The sequence below is a fragment of the Rhea pennata genome, chromosome 3 (assembly GCF_028389875.1).
Source record: "Rhea pennata isolate bPtePen1 chromosome 3, bPtePen1.pri, whole genome shotgun sequence".
In the NCBI taxonomy this organism is placed as follows: domain Eukaryota; kingdom Metazoa; phylum Chordata; class Aves; order Rheiformes; family Rheidae; genus Rhea; species Rhea pennata.
Window position 1 is genome coordinate 109,358,475 of NC_084665.1, and position 14,234 is coordinate 109,372,708.

The following is a 14,234-nucleotide window of genomic DNA, read 5'->3' on the forward strand; positions in this document are numbered from 1 at the left end:
GTAATGTACAATACTACTGCAGGCCAGAGAGGCTTAACGGAGACCTACTGGAGAAGTGCACAAAGAAGGCGTCAATATTCTGAAATGATCTATGTCTTTCAGTCATACTATAGATCAGCAAGAAATAGAGCACAGGAAGAAAAGTCCACCTGTTTCAACTTGCAACATATCAGGCTTGGGACATGCGGAAGAATATTATTTTGGAAGACTGTAGTTCAATAAATGGACCTCAATATTTAAAATTCTACATAGAAAATAAGAATTGCTATTATCATGCAAGTAAGCCCTACCAGTTGCTGTCATTATGCTGTAGTAATCCTTTCTAGAGCAGGAGGAAGAGGAAGAGAAAGGCATTAAGGAAACAAATGACAATTTGATATATGTTTTATAATTATCACTTATGTTTAACATAGAAGCTCTTCCTTCAAAAGGCATCTATTTCCTTCTAAAATGAGCTTGTATGATTTTGTACACTTTCTGAAGCGTTATTTTTTTTCAAATATATGACACATTATGTCCACTAGAGTCTTATAGTAACACGGAAGCAGATATATGTAATAAAAAACTGTAATATAATGAAAACTGTCATGAGTTTTCAAAGTTTGCATTATGCCTGGAAAAAAGATGTTGCCCCCCTCCCAGATTTATATGCTACAGAACTCATTGCTTTGGTATTTTATTTTGGCAGTCAGGTCATGAAATATCACTTTCTATTTTTCTAAACATTACCATAATGAATGTATAGTGATGCTTTCTGATTATAAAACAAAATGTAGTTAAACTTAATGGAAATCAATACAATCAGTTTTTGACATGCTATTGACTGTATTTTTCATTCATTTTCAATGGATATTAGTTGTCAGTCATTACACAGGAAAAGGAGTAAGATTTTAATCAATCTTTTTAGAAGATAGATTGCTGAAATATCTACATTACAAACATTTAATTTTCTTACTTTTTAAATGCCTCTATATGGCAATGATTAACAGGTACACTAACATTAGCATGTATCAATAACAGTAAGATTTTAATTTTAAAGTCTATTCTGAATTCAAGAGCTTTAGTTATGCTGTAAAACAACGGCTGTAGTCAAAGGAATTGCAAAAACCTGGGGAAATGAAACTCGAATCTCTTAGTGATACACCCTGCTCTTCAACATTTTCCCAGGATTTTGCTTTTTCTTCAAAGCTATTTTGTAATGTATAGGGGCAGTGGGAATGCAAATCACAAATAAAAGACAAACATAGAAATGAGGAGCTTGACACAGAGATCACTTTTGGTTTTTTCACATGCAAATGATTATAGGACTATGTGACTAACACCCCCGTCAGTGCAGACATGCAAAGCATGCAGGCAGAATGCACTGTCCAAGGCGTGCACTTTTCCTCTGCAAGGGAACCATGGCGAGGACAGCACAGAAGAGAAAAGGCACTTACAGTTGTTCTAGAGAGGCAAGTCCCTTAAATGCTTGCCTGTCAATTGACTGGATTTCATTCTTGTACAAATAGCTGAAACAAGAAACAATCAGTAATATTAGTACACAAACAAGAGGTACATGGAGGTGGGAAAGAAGAATTAAGTTGACACATGGAGACAGCTTTTCAACTACATATTAGGAAAAAATACAAAACAAAAACCAAACACATACACAAAAAATACTTTGCTCTTGAGAATTCATCCCAAATGTTTGCCAGGAAAAAAAATCTGGGGCCTTGTAGGCCCTAAGGCTCTCTTTGGCTTCCCAGGTCTTGTTGCTATTACTTACTGTTTCTTTGCCCCTCATTTTCTTGATGGGCTTGCCCAAAGTCAGAATAAATTCAACTTAATGAAAGAATTGCATCAAATTGCTTTTTCCAAAATACATCAGGGATGCCATTGGCCTCTTGTTTTTGTTAACATATCTCATCTGAACACTGGTGTAAATTTTCAAATTATAGAGGAATTTTTCTCTTTACCGGATTCAGAGAACAAAAAGTGAGAATTTTTATAACTTCTCCTGCATCACCTTTAAAATATTTACACAGAAATACAAGTCAGAATATTGCTACTGTATCAGAAAAACAGTATTTTATTTGTTTTATCACTGTATACAAGATGGATCCCCGTTGATACTCATAACATAACCAGAATAAACACATGCAGGGTATCAGTATGTTTACATGTGTCGTCTATACCTTTCTTACAGAAATAAAATTCACCAGTTTCTGGATGGATCAGTGTATGTGCTCATGTTTATCATGCTCTTAACAGTAATGATGGTTTAGTGAAAGAGTTTGAGAAAATCACACAGTTCAGCTGATGACAGCAATTCCTGCACGGAGGCAACAACAGAAAGTCCTTTTTCGGTCCTTCTCTTTTTGTGTTAGGTTAAGTTGCAGGTTCCCTAACTATTTCACAATTATTTGACAAATGATTTGGGACTAAGTTAATCAGGCATGGACTTCAACAAAACAGAGATGAAGACATTTTGAACCATGTATCATTTTATTAGTAGTCTTTTTGACTTTTGTATCATTGTAGTTTTCTGTAACTTACTTGAAGTATTGCAAACTTCTTTTGACACAACAGATAAAATACTGGCCTTGTTGGAGCTGGTGGAAGTTTTCACACTGACTTGAGAAAGTCCAACATTTCACAGCAGGCCCTAATAAGGAAAAAGGCTGTAGGCACCTGATGTTCACTCCATGACAACTTTGGGAGGCAATATGGAGTGGCATCCTTCTCTTGAGTGTAAAGCTTTTCAATTTATCAGTGGCTGAAATCCTAGCATATTGATATATAGACTCAGGGTGCTTGCTTAATATAGACATGTATCTGAACAAAAAGAAGAGTTCCCCCAATAAGAGAACAACTAGGAAGTAAAAAAAATGAACTTTTTGAAATGATAAAAATCTGAACAAATTAAACTGAAAGAAAAATACTGTCAGGTGAAATGACTGTAAAAAACTCAGAAATGCATTTTAAAAGTGGGAGAATAAGTGTATGCTTATTTTGGATGAAGAATTAGTTTTTATTCTATTTTCAAAAAATACCCACTTATAGGTATTCAAGTATTTTCTTAGACTCAGATATATCAATTTATTTGAGGGTCACTATACAGTTATGACTGCTTTGTCTCTTCTTAATTTTCCTATCTGTATGACATTAAATTCCTACCTTTTACTCCAGCAAGAACTTTAAACGTGCCATTTCTTCTCACTACTTGGAAAAATTCAAAGACCTAATAGCCCGTTCGCTGTTCTGCAACATACTCAGCTTAGCAGTTTGGAAATTGATGCTTCTTCCCCTGAGTACTAAACTTCTGAACAGACTCATGAACAAGAGTGCTTTCAGACACTTTTGATAAAAAGCTTCAGTTACACAGTGGATCTGCAGATTTGAACCCCTCGCAATTTTGAATCTACAGAATGAGCTCAAATTCATCCTTCAGCTACAGCTTTTTCCATGCTGATCAGAAAACCCTCTCAAGCAGCAGCTACAGGACAGGCCACTGACTTCCCTCCATCACTGACCCTTTCTACAGACAAAATACCAGTAACCCCAAGACTAAAAAACGGGATCTCCTATGACAGAATTTTCACCACACTTTCAGTTAGACTACTGTAGATGTTTCCCAGAGGAGAACTGAATATGATATTAACTGAAAGAAAAAAACGCATATATATATATATATATATATATTTACCTAGTGATCAGAGATGATAGAATACAAAGTAAGCAGAGCTCACAAAAATATTCATCTTTCTAAAATTCAGCTGTGCCTAACAAGTGAGACTTTATAAATACTGAATCAATCCTTAACAAAAATATTCTCAAAATTTATCCTAGAATAAAACTGATTAAAAGTATAATTAAGGACAAAGTAACTTGACTTACCTAAGAGCTCTGTTAACACATCTAAACCATTAGTATTTTTCAAAGGATGAATAATAGTGGACTAAAATGACAAGGGTATATTCTAATACGACATTATATTATTTTCTAAAATTACTATTAATTTTTTTCTGTAGAGTTCACAAAGAACTAGCACCTTCCAGAAATGCAATTAAAACCAATTGTCACAATAGGTACTGGTCATACAGTTTGGAAATGAACAGCCAAATAGTAATCAGTTGTCAAAAAAGTAGGTCAATGAGTCTTAAATTAAAAAAAGAAAAAATAAAGTTCTTTATAAGGATAATTTTAAGGACTGTAAAAAGTCAGGTAGCAACAGAGGTACTTGTGTGGTAGAGAAAAAAAAGGTAAAAAGTAATGGCAGTATGAGGCAGCGTATAGTCAAACACGACAAGTAAATAAAAATAGCAAAGAGAGACTTGCATAGAAACATAAAAGAGATGGTTGATAGACTGCAAAGCCATGAGATTGGGAACCGCTGAGGGTAGTCAAAGAAAAAAGTAGCATGTCCATAATAGCAACAATGGCAAAAGACTACACGGAAAGAATGTAATATGAGCAGAAGATATAAGGACCTGTGAGTCCTTAAGAAAGGTCAGCAATTCAGCAATCTGGCAAACCTGCACCGCATGTTCCATCACTATTACTCGATTCACCAAAGGCAAATCAAATCTGGATACATTTCCAAAGCTGATATATTTCATACTGCTAAAAAATGGTTTACATTCCCTTTTATCATAGTTTTCTCATGCGATTCCTAACCACATCTTTTCTTATGAAGTGAATATGCCTAGATACTGCTGCCAAAATAATTTTAGTTTTCCATTTTCGTTTGCAGCACTTCCTTTAAACTGGCTTCTAGCTTACTGCTCTGTAGCTATCAAGCATCTTCTCTTATCCAGAAAGCTCTTTGCAATTCCTACTGTACATTTGACTTACATTTTCCCCATATCTCCTCCTTAAATTCTTTCTTCTTTTACTTTAACTTCAATTTTTCCACTGCTGATTCCAGATCACATAACACCCTACATATTATACCCGTAATATGTCTCTACCTTCAACTTTCAGTTATCTTCTACCTTGGGGAGTAAATTGTTGAGTTTCAGGATCAGAAAGGATTATCCTACTAATTTTTCACAAATTTGCATGCATCTATATTATAAGTTTGGTGAGCTTTTCTTTCTCATCTTCCTGCACTATCACCACGAGCTGAACAACTTACAGGAAGTCAATAAAATATATATAGTGTACTTTATATATCATGTATACATATACATACACATGATTTATCAGGAGCAAAAAATTACAAACATGTTATCAATTACTTTGCTCATATGAAGGTAACTTTTAAAGTTTATTTTAGAGATCAGTGTTTACTTTATCCCTTGTAAAATAGGGAATGTAACACCAGAAAACTATCCTGAATTACCAAAGGACAGTATAAACACATAGAAAATATATTGCAGCTGAGATCCAAGCTACTAATGTATTTTTGGTCTTTGCTAAAGAATCAAATTGACAACTGTAAGGTACATGACAGAAGAAAGACAGAAAGACAGAAAAAGCAGCCTCTTGGTGTCACAGCAAAACAATGATAATGACATTTGTTTATGTCCAACTTTCAGTATGTGAATTCAAAGACACTTTATTACCACAAACAGCTCAAACATGCAAAACTGTTTATGGAACTGTCAACATTTCAATTATATAAAGAGCAAAAAAAATCATAAAAATGAGCTTCAAAAATCATATGTGCATAATTTTTTTTATGATTTAAATGCCAATTTCTACAATGATTAATATTTTTAGTGTACAGAAAATAAATGCAAGATCATTAATCTTTGTCAATATTTGCTCTCTAGACAGACAATTTTGAAAATAAATGTATCACAAAACTCTACAGTCATTTTCAGATACAAATGATGAAAAGAATCATCTGAAAATTCTGGGGTTTTGGTGAGATTTGCAGGAGAAGGTTTTGTCTGAAAGCATAAAAAATGATGTGCAACAGAAATATAGGGACAGATCTTGATATGTCTCTCTCAGACACTGACCTTGTTTCTTTATATACAATAAAACATACATTTTGCCAAAGCTAACCATTGAGAAAAGACAGGCTTTCTAAAATTACTCAGTAAAGTGCCCATTTTCACAACAAACTGCAATTCAGTACTTCAGTTCTCTTAATAACAAATAGCATAATGTACTAATAACCTCATCCTGTGAAACAAGACAATCTAGATTTGCAAATATCCATAGGATCAGGCCATCCTTAGTAAATAAATCCGAAACATTTCAGATTATTTGTCTATACAACATTAAATCCCAAACAGTATTTCTAACTTTAATTAAATAACAATCTCCTTCTTCCCAATTTCTATTTCATCTGATCCTACTGGGAAAAATGGTCAAAGGTTTTGTTTCCTTCATTCCACAGAATAGATTTAACCTGTACTTACTCAACTGACATTGTCACTGCAGCTCAGCTGTATTTGGTACATTCAAGCCTTCTATATCTCCTATATAACTTCTATAGTATCTGCAGTATGGGGAATTTCGTAATTTTAAGGCTGTACAATTCTGGACATTTATAGCACAGTCCACTGAAATAGGCAATAAGGTTTTGAAGTCCATTTTAGCAAAACTGAGAGGATAGTTTTAAAGAAGAGCTCTCTCCTCCTGAATCCGTTACCACAATTAGCTTCTATATTCAACTTCTGTATTATATTTAAAATTTCCAAGGAACAAGAGGAAAAGGAAAAAACTCTTCCTCTTGGTAATATGGATATACAAATACATTAACACATAAATATGAAAATAAACATATGTAGTAGCTCAGCAACCTATTTTCATGCTTGAACTGAACAGGGTGCATAGGTCACAGGATCATAGGATCAGTAAGTATTATCTCATTTTTAACACAGCTATATAAAAACAAGCACATGAAAATCATTTCAGTACAGTTACTATGTCAAGTAGCTTAGTCATCCTGAGTAAGTACACCTTAAGTACTTCACTTATTTTACATCTAAGGTTACAAAACACCAGCTCCATCATACAAACATATCCTGTAACAAATACAGTATGGACTTTAATAATGCATTGGGGACAGTCTGTTCAATATTTTCTTCCCTCCAGTTTTATACTGAGTAAACAATTTTATTACTGAAAGATGATATACATAAAAATGAGACTAGGGAATGTAATCAAACACAGCTTTGAAAACCAAGTGGCACATCTGCACAAATCTATGTGATTTTTATTTCCCTCCCATCTCCTCCCTCCTTAGATCTATCCAGGTTACATTCTTGAAAATTAGATGGAAAAATAGTATTATTGAATTATTTACAAAACAGTGATTTCTCAAAGTGATCATTCTTTTCCTGTACATTACTCTAAAAATAATCAATAAAAGTTTCTTATATGATACTACACGAGATAGACAAAATCCACAACAGTTTACTATTTAGCTGTAGAGTCCTTTCTATAGAAAAAGCTTTTTTGACATCTGTTGTTTATTTGAGTAATTAAGACAAATGACACATTTGCTAAGAATGGGAAGAATTATTCTTAAAAAGTACATGCTACTTTAAGACCTAGACTCTATGGATAATCAAAAAGATAATTTTCTTTTCTCGGTTTGACTTGATTTTTCTCTTATAACCTTTATACTGCATTCAGTGAACAATTTGGGGGTAGTTAAAAAGCTTATATAAATTCCAAGCTTATATAAACAGAAATCTTGGACTAGTTGCTCTTAAACCATTTTTCAAAACACAAACTAAAAAAGTATCAGTATGAAAATTTCAGTGAACCTTTTAAGAGGTGACCTCCTACATCTTTCAACCTATTCCTTTTAAAATTATTTTACAAAAAGCATTTGGTAAATAGTAACTCCTTTAAAACCAGCAGCCTCTAAACAAATATCTCAGTCTTGTGTTAGCAAACCTCAAACGATTTATTTATAGAAACAAAGGTTCACAATTCTCTCTCCCTTCACCCCTAGTAATTTAATTTCACAGATTCTCAAAGCAGTTTATGACACGAAACAGTGAGTCAGACTAAAACACAGTTTCAGATTAAAATACTTCCCCATTTCAGAAGTTAAGTTCAATTCCATTTTGATACAAAAGGTCATATTCATTTAACTTACAGATATTTCAGATTTTCAAGGTCTTCAAATGCCCCACTAGGTATTCTTTTAATTTGATTGTTGTTTAGAAGCCTATAAAAAGAAATAAACAACTGTTTATTTTAACATACAAGATCTGTAGGAAAGAAAACAAAATGTGTAACTGCAGATATAAATGCAGCATGAAAAAGAAAATTTAAAAAATAACAATAATAACAATTGTTCCTTAATAGTAACAGTTGGCAGAAAAAAAGTGAACTGCTCACAGCTTCTTAGTCCTTTTCAGATGTGAACTCTATAAAGATTAGAGAGAAATTAACAAAAAAAAAATCATCTAAAAGCTGAAATAGTCTGACTTTTTGCAGTATCTGAGGTTAAAATGGAGCCTAAACAGAGGGTTGAAATCAATAAAATTGATATTAACCAAAGATTTCTTATTCACAGGTAGACCTAAGTGGCTTTCCCTAGAGTGCTCCTTGGCAATATTCAGTGTACTGGACCCTTTACATTGTACAGGAACAGAGCAGTCCGTATTCACAGCTTTGCCCCCGGCCTTCTCCGCACGGATGTATGAAATTCCAAACCCAATGAATCCTGTCTTTATCTGGGACTTGCGAGCCTCGACTCAGGGATCTGGGCAGCTGAAACATGAAGGGGGATATCTGACAAAAACTGAAATGCAGAACTGGGGACTGAGCACCAACAGAGGCGTGATGAAAGGTGACCGAAAACGTCTAGGTAGTACAGACTGGACAACAGACTTTGGGGGAAAGTCCTATCATTTTCTGATGCGACTACACACCAAGATGTCTCAGGAAATTACTTTTATATGCTTGCAGGGCAAATACATAATAATGATGCAAAACTCATGGATATCACTGCATTTTATTTCAATTCACGCACTACTTGTGTTCTAGAAAACAATCACATTTGCCATCATCAGTTGTTTATATTTAAAAGAAAAACAACTGTCCACGTTAGGAATTCCACCTCATGTCTGCAAATATGTAAGAGAACAGAAACAGGCATGCATCTGTCCCAAAAGTCATGTTTGAGGGAAAAACTGAGATACTAAGTTATGACTGTACACACATTATGTGCCTTCTGGGAGAGTAAAAAAGATGGATTTCTCTTCACAAACATATGATACCAGAGACCTCTATAAAGGGAAGCTGGGCAGGAACAAAGTCTTCCAACTTCTGCTATTGCCCTGGCTACCCAATTAGAATAGGACTGCTTTGAAACATTAGGAATAGTCTATCAAATATTTTGTAACTGCAACACGTTTGAACATCTTTGCTGTAACTGCATGATCTAATACGTGATATTACACCTAGGTTATTTAACAAGATTTGGAAAAAAATGATAAAGTTCTGTACTTTTCATATTCTTATCAAAGAATGTTAATAAAAAATTCGGAAGTTAATCATTTGATTTTTTACTGTAATAGGCATATACTTTGGTTTTGCTCGCTTTCAAATAATTCAGGCCTAAATCTTGCTTCCCTCACCTGTGTAAATATTACAGCTGAAATCTATGAGACTACTTACTTATGAAAGGAAAGAAAATTTGGCACGGTATCAAACTAACCATATTATTTCAAAAAGGGAAAGTACCTTAGGTTGAAAAATAACTTACAACGTGTTCAGGTTTTTAAGCCGTCTAAACTCTCCAGGCTGGATTTCTTTAATCCTATTAAATCTTAGGTCTCTGTAGAATAAAGAGAGAAGAATCGCGTTAGAAAAATCTCCGTATTTTTTTCAGATAAAAAAGCGAATTAAGCACAAGTCTTTTGTGACCAGTGTGGATGTTTCCCTCTGTCCGTAAACCGTGGCTTTTGACCGAGGGACAAAGCAAACCGAATCCAACCCCTGTGCAACACGTTTAGCTAGACGATGCACCACAGCGGTGCAGATCCGGCTCCCGCAGGCAGCACGGAGGCTGCTTCCGAGCTGGCCCTGCCTTCGCGAAGGATGTCCACCTCCTCGGGGAGCCGCCTGCTAGCGGGCTCTCGGACTGCATCTCGCTAAATCGAATCGTCTTTGCATCCTGAAATCTGTTTGGAAACAATACCCCAGAACAGATGGGGAAATCAGGAGAAAAAAAGGAAGAAGGGGCAGCTTTCGAGACTGCCGAGACGCTCCATTCTGCTGCTCTGGATAAGGTGGTCTAAGTGCTTTGCACCTTGGCCTGCTTCTAAAACCTCAAATCCAGCTGCTCAAAGCAAATGATTTTCCTGATTTTCTGAATTAATTATACTTTCCCTTAGTTTTTCATATGCTTTTAGGAGGTGCAGCTCATGGAGAAGGAAAATCCCAGGCCCTCCTGCACTCGTCAGTGCAAAAACTGATCGGTGACTGGAAAATACGAGTGACACAAGCCGCTATCCCTTACTCAGAAGGCACGGGGCCAAACTCCCCGTACAGCACGGCCGCGCCGCTACTCAGCTCCCCACTGAGCAGGGCGCCTCGAGATTTCGAAGCACAAACTGTTTTAGCTTGATTTGAAAAAAATGTTATAACGACACTCATGTTTCACACATCATTTGCGCATGAAATACCCATTTACCACACACGAAACACACGTTCCTCTAAGGAAAAAAAGTCATCCTAACACTGTATGAATCTCAGATGCTGAAATGTTGAGAGTCAGACAGCTCCTTTGACAAGCATGGCATGCTGTGTGTGTGTACATATACATATACATGTCTGTGTGTATATATATGCACGTATATATATTATACATATATATGAACACAGCTTGTCTCTTCTTAAGATCCCTCTCAAATCACTATTGACTATACATGCCAATGCACTGCAAACTTTTCTTAGATTATCTGGAAATCTATTGCGATTCGAAAAAAAAAACACATTTTAATTTCAAGTAAAATTCCAAAGGGCAAAAATCCCATATTCAGTTGGATTTTGGAGCTCAATTCAATTTTTCAAAAGCTTCAAAATACTATTACAACTTAGTAAGATTTAGCTACTAAATAGTTAAAATTTTATATATATTTATGTGTAAATATAACTGAAAATAAATCTTTATCAAAAGTGAACACTGACAGAATGTAGCTTTTCTTTTTAACTGTAAAAGAATATACATTCATCCATATGCAGTACAACAGTAATGGCTATAACGGAGCAAAGCTGTTAAATAAGTAGTTAAAGTTAACGAATGAAATGAAGCGAGGAGATGGTCCTCCAAGTCTGCATCAAAACGAGCAGCACTTCGATTTGTCAAATCCATTCTACGGTAATTTATTACAGCAACTGGACCCATAATGCCAGTCAAAATAATTTGTGTTATTTTTATTATCAGTGTAGATGGTGATATTTTATCCCAACTCCTGACACTATTTCCTTTCTCATATTAACTTGTTAAGGCTATAGAAAAAAAATGTATTTGGAAGCCTACCCATTTGTTCTCATTCTGTGTAACGGTCTTCAAAAAGAGCCGTACAAACCACAGCAGTCACGTTTTCCCTAGAGCTGGGGGCACCAGGTGCCTATAACTAAAATGTTTCACAGAGAGCTATGATGACAAAATATGTTTTTATAGAGAATAACTATATGTTTTTGTTTAAAATGTACTAAATTTGCATTAAAATTAGAGGAAAACAAACAACCTATTTGTTAATGGAAGATTAAGATTTTGGTATATTTCTTCAAAGGAGAGCTTATATATTAATTCAACAAATTGCTATGCATAAATTTAAAGTTTTGACATTAAGTTTTCAGCCCCAAATTCTCCATAATAACAACAGAGAGACCACAAATGTAGTTCAAAATAAAGAACACACAATCTCTTTTGTTCTCTAAATTGTTATAATTACACTTCGTGCGTTATTTGTACACAGAAGATGAAAGTTGTTAAGCCATAACCACTAGAGATGTCTCAGGAAGAAATTACGTCAAATTATCTGAATTGCCCTGTGCAACAGCATAATAAGCTAGGTAGATAACGGAAACAGAGTTACTAGCAGCCGTTAGCTATATACATAGTTTGAGGGGTTTGATACAGGCCATTCACACAAACAAATCAGAGAAATGGTTTAGAGGAAATTTCTACAAAGTAATTATACCACTGGTAGAGGAAAAAGATAGAGAATAAGGAAAAATTTGTTATCCAACTGAAAGGTGGAATCAAGAAGTATCGTGCAGACACCTGCCATAAGATATTCTTCAGTGTTTCAAGATACGGATGGTGGAAGGAAAAGTAACCTTATTAAATACGAACATGTTGGCAAGTTTGGAGTGGCTGCAAATATTCTGGAAGATGTCTCAGATCAGGAGCCATAAACCCCCTAAGAAGTAGAAATAATTCAGTTCAACAGCACAGTTAGGAGACGCAGAGCAGCTGGACAGCTCTCAGTCCTTCAGAAAACCGATGAAGGTCTCAGTCGATGACCAAAATGAGCATCATTTACCACTGTGAAGAAGAAACCAATACGATACTAAACCGAGGCACCGTTTCTCAGCCTCGCAGTGCCATCCTGCCCCAATAGCAACCACGTGTCCGTGGGAATCCGTGCGGGGCTTTGGGAAGCTTTTTCGGGGAGCACGGGGACAGGAGACAAGAGCTCCGAGCACAGTAGGAACAGCAGCACAAGCCTGAGGACATGCAAATTATTTGTGGGCTTTTTTGGTGAAAACCACACAATAGAATATACAGTGAATTATACATCTTCCAAATACATTGAACTTAAACATCATGCCACTTTTAAGAAAATTCAGTTTAAGAAGTTTCATACTGTCCTCTATTCCAAATGCAGCAATCTCTGCTAGGGAAAGAACTTCTTTTACTCAGAGCAGACCATATACTGCAATTAAAATATAATACTTCAAAAAGCACATTGGGTGTCGTTTTGATTTCCAGAGGGGTGGGACAGGACAGTGTCCTGTTGTCACAAAAGGACACATAAGGAGAAGGATTAAGGCTTTAGATTTCATTATTTTTATAAAATGTTATACAAGGTGGACTTTTAAATTAGCATGCCTCTCTAAAAACATTAATCCACAGGCTGACAGCAGGCTGTCAGGTGCTACTGTCACGCACCTCAAAAGATGACAGTCTATTTATCAAGTTGTGGATCTTCACATCAAAAGAAATCCCCTAAATACTGTATTGAGTTTATGTAGGAAATTGCTCTTCATTTGTCATTTCTAATTCATACCACAAAATCTGGTCATGACCTTATATTAAGATCTTTAACAAAAAAGGCAAAACAAAAAATGACAGTACTGGGTCCCATCCTGTTCAACTTCTTCATCAATGACCTGGATGAGGGGACAGAGTGCCTTCTCAGCAAGTTTGCTGATGATACCAAGCTGGGAGGAGTGGCTGACACACCTGAGGGCTGTGCTGCCATTCAGAGAGACCTGGACAGGCTGGAGAGCTGGGTGGAGAGGAACCTCCTGAGGTTCAACAAGGGCAAGTGCAGGGTCCTGCACCTAGGGAAAAATAACCCTGGGCACCAGGACAAGCTGGGGGCTGACCTGCTGGAAAGCAACTCTGTGGAGAAGGACCTGGGAGTACTGGAGGATGACAAGTTGACCATGAGCCAGCAGTGTGCCCTTGTGGCCAAGAAGGCCAATGGTCTCCTGGGGTGCATGAGGAAGAGTGTTGCCAGCAGGTGGAGGGAGGTGATCCTGCCCCTCTACTCAGCCCTGCGGAGGCCACATCTCAAGTCCAGTTCTGGGCTCCCCACTACAAGAGAGACATGGAGCTAGTGCAGAGAGTCCAGCGTAGGGCTACAAAAATGATCAGAGGGCTGGAGCACCTGCCCTATGAGGAACGTCTGCGAGAGCTGGGCCTCTTCAGCCTGGGGAAAGAGAAGACTGAGGGGGGATCTTATCAATGTGTACAAGTACCTGAAGGGAGGGTGTCAAGGGGATGGGGACAAACTCTTTTCAGTTGTCCCGTGTGACAGGACAAGAGGCAATGGGCAGAAATTGAAGCACAGGAAGTTCTGCCTGACCGTGAGGGGGAATTTCTTCCCTGTGAGAGTGACGGAGCCCTGGCACAGGTTGCCCAGAGAGGTTGTGGAGTCTCCTTCTCTGGAGAAATTCAAAGCTCACCTGGATGCAACTCTGTCTAACATGCTCTAGGTGACCTTGCTTGAGCAGAGGGGGTTGGACTAGATGATCTCCAGAGGTCCCTTCTGACCTCAACCATTCTGTGATTCTGTGATTCTATGATTCTATGT

The 14,234-nt window shown here is 36.6% G+C and overlaps 1 protein-coding gene across 2 annotated transcripts in view; it reads right to left on the reverse strand.

Moving 5' to 3' along the window:
* Positions 1 to 14,234, reverse strand: part of PXDN (peroxidasin) — an 84,937-nt gene that overhangs the window by 50,347 nt on the left and 20,356 nt on the right. Inside the window, exons 2-4 of one of the 2 annotated variants that reach the window (XM_062572985.1) lie at positions 9,665 to 9,736; positions 8,048 to 8,119; positions 1,437 to 1,508 (exon numbers count right to left, since the gene is read on the reverse strand). In XM_062572985.1, coding sequence (XP_062428969.1) covers positions 1,437 to 1,508; positions 8,048 to 8,119; positions 9,665 to 9,736 — 216 coding nt within the window. The remainder of the gene's footprint in view (positions 1 to 1,436; positions 1,509 to 8,047; positions 8,120 to 9,664; positions 9,737 to 14,234) is intronic. The other variant, XM_062572986.1, reaches the window with a different exon arrangement.